The 17,987-nt window shown below is 38.8% G+C and overlaps 1 protein-coding gene across 1 annotated transcript in view; it reads left to right on the forward strand.

The window, feature by feature from the left end:
- LOC126458216 (probable oligoribonuclease) overlaps positions 1–17,987 on the forward strand; it is an 81,590-nt gene that overhangs the window by 35,685 nt on the left and 27,918 nt on the right. The window contains exons 3-4 of the mRNA XM_050095112.1: positions 9,522–9,683; positions 9,761–9,854. Of these exons, the coding sequence (XP_049951069.1) occupies positions 9,522–9,683; positions 9,761–9,854 (256 nt within the window). The remainder of the gene's footprint in view (positions 1–9,521; positions 9,684–9,760; positions 9,855–17,987) is intronic.

The raw sequence follows: 17,987 nt of genomic DNA on the forward strand, positions 1-17,987 counted from the left end.
TGCCCCCCTTCTTGCAGTGGTGTACCGTAGGTCTCTAGAAGAGCGTAGTGTTCCAAAGGATTGGAAAAGGGCACAGGTCATCCCCGTTTTCAAGAAGGGACGTCGGACAGATGTGCAGAACTATAGACCTATATCTCTAATGTCGATCAGTTGTAGAATTTTGGAACACGTATTATGTTGGAGTATAATGACTTTCCTGAAGACTGGAAATGTACTCTGTAGGAATCAGCATGTGTTTTGGAAAAGACGATCGTGTGAAACCCAGCTCGCGCTATTCGTCCACGAGGCTCAGAGGGCCATAGACATGGGTTCCCAGGTAGATGCCGTGTTTGTTGGCTTCTGCAGGGCGTTTGATACAGTTCCCCACAGTTGTTTAATGAACAAAGTAAGAGCATATGGACTATCAGACCAATAGTGTGATTGGATTGAAGAGTTCCTAGATAACAGAACACAGCATGTCATTCTCAATGGAGAGAAGTCTTTCGAAGTGAGAGTGATTTCGGGTGTGCCGCAGGGGAGTGTCGTAGGACCGTTGCTGTTCACAATATACATAAAGGACATTGTGGATAACATTGGAAGTTCACTGAGGCTTTTTGCGGATGATGCTGTGGTATATCGAGAGGTTGTAACAATGGAAAATTGTACTGAAATGCAGGAGGATCTGCAATGAATTGACGCATGGCGCAGGGAATGGCAATTGAATCTCAATGTAGACAAGTGTAATGTGCTGCGAATACATAGAAAGAAAGATCCTTTATCATTTAGCTACAATATAGCAGATCAGCAACTGGAAGCAGTTAATTCCATAAATTATCTGGGAGTAGGCATTTGGAGTGATTTAAAATGGAATGATCATATAAAGTTGATCATCAGTAAAGCCGATGCCAGACTGAGATTCATTGGAAGAATCCTAAGGAAATGCAATGCAAAAATAAAGGAAGTAGGTTACAGAACACTTGTTTGCCCACTGCTTGAGTAATTGCGAAAGCGTTGTGGAGATGATAGATAAACTCCAGTGGAAGACTCTGCAGGAGAGACGGTCAGTAGCTCAGTACGGGCTTTTGTTGAAGTTTCGAGAACATACCGTCACCGAGGAATCAAGCAGTATATTGCTCCCTCCTATGTATATCTCGTGAAGAGACCATGAGGATAAAATCAGAGAGATTAGAGCCCACACAGAGGCATACCGACAATCTTTCTTTTCATGAACAATACAAGACTGGAATAGAAGGGAGAACCGATAGAGGTACTCAAAGTACCCTCCGCCACACACCGTCAGGTGGCTTGCAGAGTATGGATGTAGATGTAGTTGTGGAAAGGTCCCAACACACTTCCCTGGGGCACACCCAAAGTTACTTCTACGCCTGACAATGACTCTCCATTCTAGTTAACACGTTGCATTGTCCCTACCAAAAAGTCCTCAGTTCAGTCACGTATTTCACTTGATACCCCATATGATCCTTCTTTTGACAATAAGCATAGGTGTGGTACTGAGGCAAGTGCTTTGTAGAAATCAAGATGTACAGCATCTACCTAATCATCTTAATCCAAAACATTCAGTATGTCACACGAGAAAATTGCAAGTTGGGTTTCATATGAGCAATGTTTTCGGAATCCATGCTGGTTGGCACTGATGAGATCATTCTGTTAGAGATACCTCATTGTGTTTGAGTTCAGAATATGTTCTAAGATTATACAACAAATTGATGTCAAGGATATTGGATGGTAGTTTTGTAGATCACTTCTACTACCCTTATTGCAGACAGATATGACCTGTGCTATTTTCCAAGTACTGGGCACAGTTTTTTGTTCAAGTGATCTACAATAGACTATAGTTAGAAGAGGGCTAACTCAGACGCAACAATTGCCCAGTCTCCCATATGGAGGAAATAGCAGAAGGCACCCCTGGCATAGAGTGTCAATTGAAAGCATTGAAAACAAATAGAAAGTATTCTGTGGCATTGGCCCCTTACTTAGCTTTCACTTATTGCAAATCTTTTGCCCAGCGCGAAGTCCCAATGAACTAAGGAAAAGTGCAAGTGAATCCTGTATATAAGTAGATTAAAATAATGTGCCTGCATAATAACATTCCAATATCCTTAAAATTGGTTTGGTGCAGAATTCTTGAGCTTATTTTAAGTTTGGATGTAATAAATTTCCCTGAGAGAGAAAAGCTTTTGACAACAAATCAGCATGGCTTTAGAAAGCATCACTCGTGCAAAATTCACCTTGCCGTTTTGTTGCACGATATCCTGCAATCTATGGATGAAGAGCAAAAGACAGGATCCCTATTCCTAGATTTCTGGAAAGAGTTTGACATTGTGTCACACTGCAGACTGTTAACAAAAGTCTGAGCATACATAATAGATTCTCAGATCTGTGAGAGGCTCAAAGACTTCTTCAGTAATAAAAACCAGTATGTTGTCAACAACAGCAAGTGATCATCAGGATGTGCTCCAGGGAAGTGTAATAGAATCACTCTTGGTCTGTGTATACATGAACAGTCTGATGAGATGGGGTGAGCAGCATTCTGCGACTGTTTCCTGATGACACTGTAGCATACAAAAAAGTGTCGTTGACTGACAGCAGAAGAATACAGGATGATCTAAACAGAATATATATTTGCTGTAATGAATGTTTGCTCTAAATGTAGACAAGTACAGGATGTTGGGAAATTCCCATACAGACTTTGAAGACTTGTAGATGGGAGTGAATACATAATATTTTGAATAGGAACCTGTGTCCAGAAATGTACCGTTTCCATTATATGATGGTTTCAATTCATATGTTTAACTCATCCATTTCTGCAGGATGAATTGAATTAGGCATGGCGTAGTACAGCTATTAGGTAACAATTCAAAAGGAAACATAACGAAACATCCATTAATCACTTAAGCACATTTGTTTGTTTTAACACTTAAACATTATGTGTTTACATTGTTCCAAAACAGAAAAGGACCCAACCATATTGTCCATACAGAACAGTACTGATGCATTACAAAAGTGGCTCGATGTGCCAATCACCAATGTTATCACAGACATTGTACTTACAAAGCATGTTTTGGTACATGCTCTCCATCCCACCTGGTGTCTCTTCAATTTCAATTGCAGCAGATGTGGGTCCACTACACATGTGAATTGAAACCATCATAGAATGGATGTGGTACATTTTCATACATGGGTTCCAATTTAAAATATTATGCACTCACTCCCCTCTAAAAGTCCTATTACTTTGTAACAGGTATTTCCAAACACCATGTTTAAGTTAATGTAGATAAATAGGAAAAACAATCCTGTAATGTTTTAATATAGTATTAGTGGTGTGCTGCTTGACACTTTCAAATAAATTAACTATCTAGGTGTAACATTTCAAAGCAATATGAAATGGAATGGACATGTAAGGTCTCTAGTAGAGAAGGCAAATGGTTACCTTCAGTTTATTGGGAGACTTTTAGGAAAGTGTAGCTCATCAATAAAGGAGACCACATATGGAACACTTGTGAGTCCCAATACTGCTAGTGTGTTTGGGATTGCAGCCTGGTTGGGGTAAGGGAAGGCATCAAAGTAATTCAGAAGTTCGCTGTTAGAGTTGTTACTGGGAGATTTGATCAACATGTGAGTACTATGGAAAGGCATCATGAACTCACACGAGAATCCCTGGAAGGAAGAAGGGGTTCTTTTCATGAAAAACTATTGAGAAAATTTAGAGACCAAACATTTGTAGCTGTCTGCAGAACTATTCCAATCCTACTGCCATCAATGTACATTTCATGTGAGGAGAAATAAGGGCTCATATGGAGGCATATAGATAGTTGTTTTTCCCTTGCTGCTTTTGCGAATGGAACCGGAAAATTGTGGGGAAAGGTACCCTCTGCCATGCACCGTATGGTGGCTCCCAGAATATGCACGTTTATCTGGAAGAGATGCAGGTGGCCTGTAATAATGTTCACAGTCCACAGCTGATGCGGTGCCTTAGATTACCACCACAGCTCCCACAAAAGCCCAGGTGAATGTTCCACATAGAATAACACTACCCCCACTGGCCTGGTGCTTGTTGCAGACAGCCATTTGTCAGGATGATGGCATATCCAGACAAACCATGGAACCGGTGTAGCAAAAAAATATGATCATTCAATCAGGTTACATATTTCTATGTATCTACAGTCCAATCTCCACAATCCTGTTCCTACTGTGACCCTGATTGATTACGTCATTGATTCAACATGGGAACACATAGGGTTCATCTTCTGTAGAGCCCCACATTCGCCAATATGCACTGAATGGTGTGTCATCCAAAATATTTGTGCCAGCATCACCATTGTGCTTTATCTTCTGTCACAGATGCCTGTCTATATTACTTTACAGTGCCAACAAGTCTGATTTCCACATTCTGTTACAAGTGTGGACGTCCAACACCTTGCCTACATGTGGTTTAAGTGCCCTTCAACAATTTTCCATAGGTGCTTATGACTGTAGCATGCCAAACAGCTTACCAGCGTTACTGTTTCCGAGATGTTTGTTCCCAAGTGCCAGACCATAACAGTCTGCCCTTTGTCAATGTCCTTTGGCCACTTGGGGCCTGTATTGTCGCTAGAATGATTCCCATTGATCTCTGCTCTGCTTATATACTTACTTTGCCACATCATGTGGCCTGAGTGTCACTAGGCAGCACTCACTCAGGTAGTGGTCATGTTGTTTTGGCTCATCAGTGCATGAGAATGTGAGAAGTTAGAACTAGCAGAGAATAGATGGCAAAGCAGATGATTGGGGAAAAAAAAACAAAAGCATAGACAGTACAAAGATTCTCACAAGCAAAGGAAAAGGTAAAAAGAAACAAACATTACAGGGGAAGAAAGCTCAAGTAAAGCAAAAAGTAAATAATGTTAACTACGAAATATGAAAGTATGTGCCACAGAGAAAGTAAATAACTGGCTGTGAGTGAGGTGGAAGGTAATGGCAGGAAAAAAAGGGAAAAAAATAGAAAGACAAAGGATTAAACAAACAGAAAAGAGAGACTAGAAAAAGTTTAGACCAGGTTCCTTAGATAATTTGCTATATAAGCTGTAGTGGAACAAGTAATTTTACTGAAAATGAATATGAACAGTCACAACCACAGCAAACTTTTTTTTTAAATGTAAGATCACCAGTCTCAGTCTTTTAGACTGCACATAGCATTCGTGGAGGTGTAATGCCTACTCCGTTCACAGCCACCATCTACCATCATGGTGTAGGTCTGAACAGGGTCTAGAACAAACTGAAGCTGGTAATCTTATATTTAAAAAAAGTTTATTGTGGTTGTGACTGTTCATATTCATTTTTAAGCAATAAATAAACCACTGTACTTCAGGGAGACCTGTTATCAAAAAGTACTGATTTTACTGGTTATTAATGTAACTCCCTTTCACACGTTTATGTCTACATGGTTACACTGCAATTTACACTTAATTGTTTGGCAGAGGGTGCACAGAATCATTGTGACTATTTCTCTACCATTCCACTCTGGAACAGCATGTGGGAAGAGTGAACACCTAAATTTTTTGTTATGAACTCTGATTTATCTTATGTCATGACGGTCATTTCTCTTGGTATAAGTGGGAGTCAGCAAAATATTTTGGTATTAGGAGGAGAAAGTTGATGATTGGCCTGTGGAGAATAGATGCTTATTGCTGGAAGTGGCAATTGATACTCAACATAAACAAATGCAATTTATTGTGGATACATAGAAAGACCATTTATTGTATTATTATACAGTTACAAAACAATCACGGAAGCAATTATTTCCATAAAATATCTAGGGGTAAGCGTATGAGAGGTTCCATGTGGAACAACCACATAAAGTTAATCATGACTAAGGCAGATACCAGACTGATATTCATTCAAAGAAACCTCAGGAAGTGATGTCCAATAAAGGAAATAGCTTACAAAATACTTCTTGACTAATACTTGACTACTGCTTGTTAGTGTAGTATCCATACCAGGTAGGACTGATACAGGACGTAGAGAAGATCCAAAGAAGAGCAGGACATTTTGTTACAGATTCATTTAGTAAGCATGAAAGCACAGAGGAGGTGTTCAGTTTCACATGCTGAAAGAGAGGATTTATGGTATGGTCAACTGTTACAATGTTCAGGGAGTGCATATTCCTAGAAGAGTCAACAAAGTCCTCCTATGTGTATCTTGCGAAAAGACCAACAAGAAAAAAATTAGTGTGTTACAAGTCCACATGGGTGCTTACCAGCAGTCATTCTTTCTGTGAACAAGAAAAAGGAGAAGTAACACTGGTATACAAAGTACTGACCACCACACACCACAAGGTCAGAGTGTAGATGTGATGTAGACTGAAACTTCTTGAAGACATCTCATTGCAATGAAAAGTGCCTTTGTTTTAATGAATGCCAACCCAACTCGCTTGCCATATCCCTGACACACTGTACCATGTATCAAGTTGTTATGAACAAACTGCCTTTCTTTGCATTTTTTCGATATACTCCAGCAGTTGTATCTGGCAAGGATCCCACCCTGTGCAGCCATACTCCAGAACAGGATGGAGAAGTGTAGTGTAGACAGTCTCATTAGCAGATTTGTTGCACCTTCTACATGTTCTACTGAAAAACACAAAATGTGATTGACCTTTCCCCCAAAATTTTCTTTGTGATGCCTCGAATTTAAGTTGAACATAATTGTAACTATTGGGTGTCTAGTTAAATCAGCAAGCTTCAAATTTGTGTGATTTAACCAAAATATAATGGAATTTTTTTAGTATTTATGCAGAGGAACTCCCACATTTTACTGTTCAGGATCAATTGCCACTTTTCACACCGTGTGTGTAAACTGCATAAAATCTAAGAGTGCTGCTCACATTGTCTCCTAAATTGTATATACAGATTAATAAAAGCAGAGAGTCTTTAACACTTCCTTTGGGAACCCAGATCTAACTTTGGTTTCACTAGATTACTTACTGTCAGTTAATACAAATTGTGATCTTTGACAGGAAATCATGAATCTGTTCACAAATGAGATGATATGCAACAGGCATGCAATTTGATGAGAAGCTGCTTGTGAAGAATGGTATCAAAAGGCTCATGGAAATCTAGAAGCATGGAATAAACTTTAGATCCCCTGCAGATAGCAGTTGTTGCTTCATCCAAATAAAGAGCCATTTTTGTTTCACAAGAACAATATTTTCGGAATCCATGCTGGTTGTGTGTCAATAGATTGTTTTGTTCATGTTATTTCATTGTGTGGGAATACAATGTACATTCCAAAATCCTCCTGTAAATTGGAGTCAGTGATACAGACCTATATTTCAGTGGGTTACTTCTATTTCTTTTTTATGTGTGAAATTTTCCGGTCTTTAGGTACAGATCTTTCATCGAGCGAATGGTTGTGTATGTAAGTGAGCAATATCGTCAGCATATTGTGAAAAGACTATGCAGAAGTGGCTAGAAGACAAGAGTCTACAGAAGCATGTATAACTAGGGGAAAGACAGATACCGCCTAAAGGAAAATTAAAGAGGCCTTTAGAGGCAAGAGAAGCTGCTGTGCGAATATCAAGAGCTCCAATTGAAAACCAACGATAAGCAAGGAGGGAAGCTTAAAAGTGGAAGGAATATATACACAGGGACTATACAAGGGAAATGGACTTCAATGCAGTATTATGGAAAGGGAAGAGGACGTAGATGAAGATAAGATTGAAGTTACAATACTGCGAGAACAACTTGACAGAGCACTGAAAGATGTAACCTGAAACAAGGCACCTAGAGTAGACAACATGTCCTCAGACTTTCTGATACCCCTGGGACAGCCATCCGTGACTAAACTATTCTATCTGGTGTGATATAAGTCAGGGGTAATACCATCAGACTTGAAGAAGAATGTAATAATTCCAGTTTCATTGAAAGCGGGTCTGACAGGTGTGAATATTACCAAACTAGTTTAATAAATCATGGTTGCAAAATACTAACACAAATTACTTACAGAAGAATGGAGAAGTTGATAGAAGCCGACATCGGGGAAGATCAGTTTCAGTTCTGGAGAAATGCCGGAACATGCGAGACAATACTAATCCTAGAACATAGGTTTAAGAAAGGCAAAGAAATATCTATAGCATTTGTAGATTTGGAGAAAGCTTTTGACAGAGTTGACTGGACTGCACTCTTTGTATTTCTGAAGCACACTGGCTCTGCTGAGTCATGAGGTAGAGAGCTGATTGTGAAAGTGATAAATACAGGTTGTGATTGGCACACTTAATCTTCCTGTTGTTCACTTTTCATTGACCTATTCATTGTTGAAGCTCCTCATGAAAACATGTTCTTTCAAAATATTGTTTGTATCCATTGTTATGTGTTAATAATCTCCAACTGTGATTAGTGAAAAACGTGTACACCAGGTTTGTTGTGTATAGGATGTTGGCTGAGGGTGTAAGTAGTGGGCTACAAAAATTTCAGAAATAGGACCCTGGTTATTGTATTGTATTGTATGGAACTGGGGACCTAGAAATGACGGAGAGGCTTCGTCCCTGCCGTAGCCCTCAGTGGTTCACAACCAACAACAGGCTACAGTAGTCCACTCACCCCACCGCCGCCCCACACCGAACCCAGGGTTATTGTGCGGTTCGGCCCCCAGTGGACACCCCCCCCCCCCCCCCCCCCCCCCAAACTCCATCGCCCCCTCCCCCCAGGAACGTCTCACACCAGACAAGTGTAACCCCAATGTTTGTGAGGTAGAGTAATAATGGTGTATGTGTATGTGGAGAAAGTGTTTGTGCAACAATCTCTGACATAGTGTAACTGAGGCGGAATAAGGGGAACCAGCCTGCATTCGCTGAGGTGGATGGAAAACTGCCTTAAAAACCATCCACAGACTGGCCAACACACCGGATCTCGACACTAATCCATCAGGCGGATTTGTGCTGGGGATTGGCAGGCCTTCCCAGCTGGAAAGCAGTGTGTTAGACTGCACAGCTAACTGGGCGGGCAGGTCCCTGGTTAACTCCAAAAATGTTTTCTTGTTGTTAACATTACTTTTATATTTGGTATTGTGTTGTGTTTGTGAAAGAATTGTGTTCAGTTGCCATATTAAAACATGTGTTCTCCGGTAATTGGTGGGGTGAGGCAGGAAGCCCAGCACTCAGGAAACAAAGACGAACTTCCCAATAGGGCTGTTTGAAGTAAAGTATTTTGGTGTTCAAGTTAATCTCGATTACGGCTTTACTTTTCTATGATATGATCTTGATTTATATTTAGTCTTAGTTTACCATGGGCATTGCACATCACTCTTTGAGCCTCAATGTAGTTTGACCTTTCGTCTATCCATACAATATGATAAGACAAGAAATTGGGTCCTACCCCACTTAAGCAAAAATTTACTAACTATTTTACATATTACCTGATAAATACTACCAGAGTCTCAGCTAACGTATGTTTGCATGTGCTTGCTCCTTCATCAACATCTACATTTTCCCTATAACATGTATCGTTTTATGGGAAACAAGGAGACTCATGATTTATTTTATTTTTCAGATGACTGGCTTAGATCCAATTAAAGATCACATTCTAGAAGTCAGCTGTATTGTAACAAATGCTGATCTGAATGTTGTGCAAGAAGGACCTAATTTGATTATACACCAACCTGACGAGATACTGGGCAATATGAATGAGTGGTGCATTAAAAATCATGGAAAGGTTTAATATAAATATTGATAACAATATTGCAGTAGTAGTTAATTTCATGGATTGTCATTTCATTTGAGATCTTTCAGACAGGTCTTACTGAGGCTTCTAGGAAGAGCACTATTACGATTCAAGATGCACAAAACTCATTGTTGAGCTTTTTGAAGGAAAATGTGCCCCAAGGTAAGCACAACTTAAATTGAAGTAATTCTTATTTTATGATATTATGTATTTGATATGACTCTCTCTTCTTCTGTACTTCCTCTAGGAATTTTCAGATTAATGTGGGAGTACATTTTACTCCTTAATGATATTTGTAGGTGTTAATATAAATTGGCTTCATATTACTTGCTCTAATATTTTGAATGAGGACTTGTATTTTAGTGAAAATGCTTTTAATGAGCTGCCCGCAGTCATCTTTGTTAATAGTGTTATAAGTAATAATGCAGGAGTAGGTTTAATAATGAATAAAGAAATAGGAGTGCAGGTAAGCTACTACAAACAGCATGCTGCTGCTGTGGTCTTCAGTCCTGAGACTGGTTTGATGCAGCTCTCCATGCTACTCTATCCTGTGCAAGCTTCTTCATCTCTCAGTACCTACTGCAACCTACATCCTTCTGAATGTGGTTAGTGTATCCATCTCTTGGTCTCCCTCAACGATTTTTACCCTCCACGCTGCCCTCCAATACTAAATTGGTGATCCCTTGATGTCTCAGAACATATCCTACCAACCAATCCCTTCTTCTAGTCAAGTTGTGCCACAAACTCCTCTTCTCCCCATACCTATTCAGTACCTCCTCATTAGTTATGTGATCTACCCATCTAATCTTCAGCATATTTCTGGAGCATCACATTTCGAAAGCTTCTATTCTCTTCTTGTCTAAACTATTTATCATCCACGTTTCACTTCCATAGGTGGCTGCACTCCACACAAATACTTTCAGAAACTACTTCCTGACATTTAAATCTATACTCGATGTTAACAAATTTTTCTTCTTCAGAAACGCTTTCCTTGCCATTGCCAGGCTACATTTTATATCCTCTCTACTTCGACCATCATCAGTTATTTTGCTCCCCAAATAGCAAAACTCCTTTACTACTTTAAGTGTCTCATTTCCTAATCTAATTCCCTCAGCATCACCTGACTTAATTCGACTACATTCCATTATCCTTGTTTTGCTTTTGTTGATGTTCATCTGATACCCTCCTTTCAAGACACTGTCCATTCTGTTCAACTGCTCTTCCAAGTCCTTTGCTGTCTCTGACAGAATTACAATGTCATTGGCAAACCTCAAAGTTTTTATTTCTTCTTCATGGATTTCAATACCTACTCCGAACTTTTCTTTTGTTTCCTTTACTGCTTGCTCAATATACAGATTGAATAACATTGGGGTAGGCTACAACAATGTCTCACTCCGTTCCCAACCACTGCTTCCCTTTCATACCCCTCAACTCTTATAACTGCCATCTGGTTTCTGTACAAATTGTAAATAGCCTTTTGCTCCCTGTATTTTACCCCTGCCACCTTCAGAATTTGAAAGAGAGTATTCCTATCAACATTGTCAAAAGCTTTCTCTAAGTCTACAAATGCTAGAAACATAGGTTTGCCTTTTCTTAATCTTTCGTCTAAGATAAGTCGTAGGGTCAGTATTGCCTCACGTGTTCCAACATTTCTACGGAATCCAAACTGATCTTCCCCGAGGTCGGCTTCTATCAGTTTTTCCATTCGTCTGTAAAGAATTCGCATTAGTATTTTGCAGTGTGATAACTTATTAAACTGATAGTTCGGTAATTTTCACATCTGTCAACACCTGCTTTATTTGGGATTGGAATTATTACATTCTTCTTGAAGTCTGAGGGTATTTCGCCTGTCTCATATATCTTGCTCACCAGATGGTAGAGTTTTGTCAGGACTGGCTCTCCCAAGGTTGTCAGTAGTTCTAATGGAATGTTGTGTACTCCAGGGGCCTTTTTTCCACTCAGGTCTTTCAGTGCTCTGTCAAACTCTTCACGCAGTACCATATCTCCCATTTCATCTTCATCTACATCCTCTTCCATTTCCATAATATTGTCCTCAAGTACATCGCCCTTGTTTAGACCCCCTATATACGCCTTCCATCTTTCTGCTTTCCCTTCTTTGCTTTGAACTGGATTTCCATCAAAGCTCTTGATATTCATGCAAGTGGTTCTCCTTTCTCCAAAGGTCTCTTTAATTTTCCTGTAGGCAATATCTATCTTACTCCTAGTGAGATAAGCCTCTAAATCCTGACATTTGTCCTCTAGTCATCCTTGCTTAGCCATTTTGCACTTCCTGTCGATCTCATTTTTGAGACGTTTGTATTCCTTTTTGCCTGATTCATTTACTGCATTTTTATATTTTCTTCTTTCATCAATTAAATTCAATATTTCTTCTGTTACCCAAGGGTTTCTACTAGCCCTCGTCTTTTTACCTATTTGATCCTCTGCTGCCTTCGCTATTTCATCCCATAAAGCTACCCATTCTTCTTCTATTGTATTTCTTTCCCCCATTCCTGTCAATTGGTCCCTTATGCTCTCCCTGAAACTCTTTACAACCTCTGGTTTAGTCAGTTTATCCAGGTCCCATCTCCTTAAATTCCCATCTTTTTGCAGTTTCTTCAATTTTAATCTACAGTTCATAAGAAGTATATAGAGGGTCTATACAAGGGTGATGTACTTGAGGACAATTTATGGAAATGGAAGAAGATGTAAATGAAGATGAAATGGGAGATATGATACTGCGTGAAGAGTTTGACAGAGCACTGAAAGATCTGAGTCGAAACAAGGCCCCCGTGAGTAGACAACATTCCATTAGAACTATTGATAGCCTCGGGAGAGCCAGCCCTGACAAAACTCTACCATCTGGTGAGCAAGATGTATGATACAGGCGAAATACCCTCAGACTTCAAGAAGAATATAATAATTCCAATCCCAAAGAAAGCAGGTGTTAACAGATGTGAAAATTACCGAACTATCAGTTTAATAAGTTATCACACTGCAAAATACTAATGCGAATTCTTTACAGACGAATGGAAAAACTGATAGAAGCCGACCTCGGGGAAGATCAGTTTGGATTCCGTAGAAATGTTGGAACACGTGAGGCAATACTGACCCTACGACTTACCTTAGAAGAAAGATTAAGAAAAGGCAAACCTACGTTTCTAGCATTTGTAGACTTAGAGAAAGCTTTTGACAATGTTGATTGGAATACTCTCTTTCAAATTCTGAAGGTGGCAGGGGTAAAATACAGGGAGCAAAAGGCTATTTACAATTTGTACAGAAACCAGATGGCAGTTATAAGAGTTGAGGGGTATGAAAGGGAAGCAGTGGTTGAGAACGGAGTGAGACATTGTTGTAGCCTACCCCAATGTTATTCTATCTGTATATTGAGCAAGCAGTAAAGGAAACAAAAGAAAAATTCGGAGTAGGTATTAAAATCCATGGAGAACAAATAAAAACTTTGAGGTTCGCCGATGACATTGTAATTCTGTCAGAGACAGCAAAGGACTTGGAAGAGCAGTTGAACGGGATGGACAGTGTCTTGAAAGGAGGATATAAGATGAACATCAACAAAAGCAAAACGAGGATAATGGAATGTAGTCGAATTAAGTCTTCGAAGGAGGATATAAGATGAACATCAACAAAAGCAAAACGAGGATAATGGAATGTAGTCGAATTAAGTCTTCGTGTTGCTGAGGGAATTAGATTAGGAAATGAGACACTTAAAGTAGTAATGGAGTTTTGTTATTTCAGTAGCAAAGTAACTGATGATGGTCGAAACAGAGAGGATATAAAATGTAGACCGGCAATGGCAAGGAAAGCGTTTCTGAAGAAGAGAAATTTGTTAACATCGAGTATTGATTTAAATGTCAGGAAGTCGTTTCTGAAAGTATTTGTGTGGAGTGTAGCCATGTATGGAAGTAAAACATGGACGATAAATAGTTTGGACAAGAAGAGAATAGAAGCTTTCAAAATGTGGTGCTACAGAAGAATGCTGAAGATTAGATAGGTAGATCACATAACTAATGAGGAGGTACTGAATAGGTATGGGGAGAAGAGGAGTTTGTGGCACAACTTGACTAGAAAAAGGGATTGGTTGGTAGGACATGTTCTGAGGCATCAAGGGATCACCAATTTAGTATTGGAGTGCAGTGTGGAGGGTAAAAATCGTAGAGGGAGACCAAGAGATGAATACACTAAGCACATTCAGAAGGATGTAGGTTGCGGTAGGTACTGGGAGACGAAGAGGCTTGCACAGGATAGAGTAGCATGGAGAGCTGCATCAAACCAGTCTCCGTACTGAAGACCACAACAACAACAATAACAACAACAAGTAATAATATTCATCATAAACAATCTTCCATACCTGACTGTAGATAACTGTTACTTTCAACAGTTTGTAGTGTATTCATATACGTTTTAATCAATCAGTGGTTGGTTAAGACATTCAGCACTGCCCCCTCTCCTCTACAATAGCATAGCTGAACTGACAGTTTTCTAGTAAATTTAAAGAATAATTACACAGTAGTCAAGCCTCTTAGAGGCACACATCTAGCATTGTTTTAAAATACATACTTTATAGATTACAAAATATGGTTACTTATAAATGTCTTTGCATTAGTACTTGTGTATTAGCATTGCGAAAAACATGAAAAAAGTCCCTCCCAGAAAAAGTTATCCATTTGCACACATAGAAATAAAAACAAAGAAATAACTTCACAAGTGCATATTTATTTCACATTTTATAATAAAATATAATTACATGTAGTTTGTACAGAACTTGCTTTTAAATGGTAGTCGTGAACACATCATGATACACTAAGTCCAACATTGCAGTCTTTGCTCCACCGTCTGCTTTCTCTCCTTACCCACAAGTCAGTCTCTTTCTTACTGTAGCACATGACATTTACTTTGTTGACAGTGAGTGGTACCTTTTACAGAAAATGGCAACCAAATTTTCTATCTAGGCTAGTGGCTGGTGTTGGTTCCAATGATAGAATGTCTACTCCTGGTGCTTCGACATCCATGCTAACTTTCTTTTGCTTGATGACTTTCTTGTACATCCACAGTAGAAAACCATCCTCAGTAGAAAAAAAAATTTTTTTCCACCACTTCATTGTTTTGCTTGTTAATGGGTAGTAGATTTAATGTGATTGACACAGTGTACACCAGTCTTGTTCATATTATAATCTATGACAATATTTGGCTTTATTGTTCTTGTAAAACCTCCTTTTGACTGTACAGAAACCTTTGTGTGGTTGCCTGATGTTTTGTGGATAGACAATATCATCATGTTTATTGGAAATGAACACTAGACTAGGACCCTATATATATAGTTTTGTTTTGAAGCTTAATAGGCCTTTTCTGTTGTTCATGACAGTTTCAGTAAAGGCACATTTGTAAATACGCAACTGCTGCTGCATAAAGACAAAATAGGAACTACCACAGGCATCCTACTGCCAGCAGTCGTGTAGCATGCAGGAAAACATATTTCAGTGACTGGTAAAGCTACATCTGTATAGAATCTGAATGCCATCCATACGGCTGATAACATGCACCCGTATGGTGTGTATGGGCATAGTGCTGAATGTGTGAATAGCAAATACTTAGCATGTAAGTGTGTAAGACAATAATGGGTGCTCTATGAATGGTATTAACTTTATTTCCACTCTATGTGAATGCACATAAAGTAAAACAGATTAATATTAATTAATTGTTAATGAAGCCCATAGAAGTCAGTTGACAGCTCCTTTTTTGTTTATATATATCGTAATGGCTTGATGAAAATTAATTGCATGTTTATGTATGAGATACTCCTCTTTGAGCTAAAACGCTCATGACGTTTTGAAGGAAATTCTTTCACATGTGCTTATGAAACAAGACTACTGCTGCCTTGTCACAGAGTTAGCTTTTTTGAAGATACACCATACTACATGGCTTTAAAGCTTAGAAATAAAACACAACCCAGGTTCACGGATTAGACGCTAGGAACTACAGAAGCAAACATAGAAAAATACTTAAAAAAGATTTTATAAATGAGGAAGACAAGTAGCAAAAATTTAAAAAAATATATATTATAATCTCTCTGCATGTGTGTGTGTTCTCTTTTAATGAAAGTACAAGTTCTTTGTATATATAACTATATTTACAAATTACAGAAAAAAGTAACATTTTCATTTTATTACAGTGTGAAAAAATTTACAAAAGAGGAAGACATGCAATACCTATTTAGCTTTTTTAATGTTACAAGTGTATGTGTGCATGTGTGTGTGTGTGTGTGTGTGTGTGTGTGCAAACATGCTGTACAAATAAACCCCTGCTGCAAGTAAAATGTAAATACTTTCTAATTACAAGAAGTTGCAACAAGTAAATTATTTTTAAGTTAAATAATATTCAGGTAACAATAAGTAAATCCTGCTATTTCCGTGTCAAGAGTTCCATTAACAAATTGTGATCTCATTTGTCAACACACTTAGCTTTAGATTAGATTGGTGCATTATGTTCTGACAGAGAGGGAGTTGGCGCTTGAGGGAGGGGGGGGGGGGAAGGCGAAGGTGAGTTGGAAGAGGAGTGTTAAAGAAAGACAGAGGTAAATGAGAGTATTGCCAACTTCATTAAGAAAATCTACCAGTTAATTCTTAAAGAGATGTGTATTGGATGCCTAACTGGAACATTTGTTGTACTCAGTATTTTACAAACAGTATTATGTAGATATTGCAGATAACTGATTTACGGACGTAAGGCTGTTTGTCCAAGGCACAGTTCTCCACCCAATGTTTCATCAGCCAATCCTGGAGTCATCATCAGAGGCTTTAGACTCAGAAAGCTGTTACAAATTTGAACAAACTCGCCAAGCTGAACTGTTTATACATACATATCCATGCAACAGTTGGTTCTGCACACTTTTCTTTTTGGTTTAAACACTATATCAATACCATATTTTTTGAGTACTTTGCTGATGCAGTCTGTGACAGTTTTTACAAATGAAAGAAAAACTTTCCCTTTAGTTTGTCCTTTCTCACTAGAAGCGCCAGATCTCTTAGGGTGTAGTGCCCTACTTGACTCTGTCATACTGACCATTTCTTCCAAAGGCCTTTCTTAAATAATTGAGCTAGTCCTCCAAGTAATGAGTTTTCTTTAAAAAAACCTTGTTTATAAGTTTAGTTGTATGATTGTTTTTAAGTGTAGTCGCATGAGTAGGACTAAAAAATTAAATGTTCTCATTAATGTTAGCACTAATCGTGTTTACATATCCTGTAAACTGACTCGTGAATGTGAATGCACCTCGTTGTTATCTTGAAGTTGCTGGCTGCTGAGAAAACACTGAATTCTCTTTGGTGGTAAAAGTCTCCATCCTGAACATACAGCAATGTGAAGTTTAGTCATAATGTATATGTTACGCATTTGAATTGCTGAATATTAACAACACAAATTTTTATTTTCAAATAATTTTCCCACCTACGATTAACCCAGAACAATCAGGTCTTGAATTCCATGTATTTATTCATTAGTTCGTTCAGCAAGTAACTCTGAATACTATGAAGATAACTTGCCTCTCATGACAAAAGGTATAAAAAAAATAAGATAATTGTGTATCAGGTAGAAAACTAAAGTTCAAACCATCTCACATGATACTCTTTGGCAAACTGAGTACATTATTTTAATTTTACAGTATGTTTTGTAGTACATAATACTCATAGAATGCAGGCTTTCACAGTTATTTTACTGAGATGGTGATTGAAAGCCTATTTACAGAAATTGCAGACAGCATCTCAAACAGGAAAGAGGAGTAATCAAAACACTGGTGGACAGGGCTAAATGAATTTGAGTTAGTTACATGGTCCATAGATCATCTGACAGTGCGTATATACGACCCGGGAGATGCGTGAAAAACCCCAAAAATTTTTTCATCCGGGAGAAAACCGGGAATAACCCAGGAATTTTTTAGAATTCCAGGAACTTCTTATTGTTTTACTTTACAGTTAAATTTTTGTAATTTTGACTGACCAGTACTCTAATAAAGGATATTACTGTATCTCGCTACTGCGGAATAATACTGCGGCAATAAAACATAGGGGGGGGGGGGGGGGGTACCTTCTCCCGTTTCTGGCTACAGAAGTGTGGCTGTTAGCTGTATAAGCAGTAGCAGCAAGATGCTACCCGGAAAATTTTACTGGTGCGCCCAAACTGCCAGATTCATGCAGGCACAACAGGTCCAGATTTAGGGGGTGGGAGGCTAACAAGGGTATCTTCCTCGGGCAGCAGTTTTGTTTCACAAAGCGCCTAGCATACTGTGGA

The sequence above is a fragment of the Schistocerca serialis genome, chromosome 2 (assembly GCF_023864345.2).
Source record: "Schistocerca serialis cubense isolate TAMUIC-IGC-003099 chromosome 2, iqSchSeri2.2, whole genome shotgun sequence".
Classification (NCBI taxonomy): Eukaryota; Metazoa; Arthropoda; class Insecta; order Orthoptera; family Acrididae; genus Schistocerca; species Schistocerca serialis.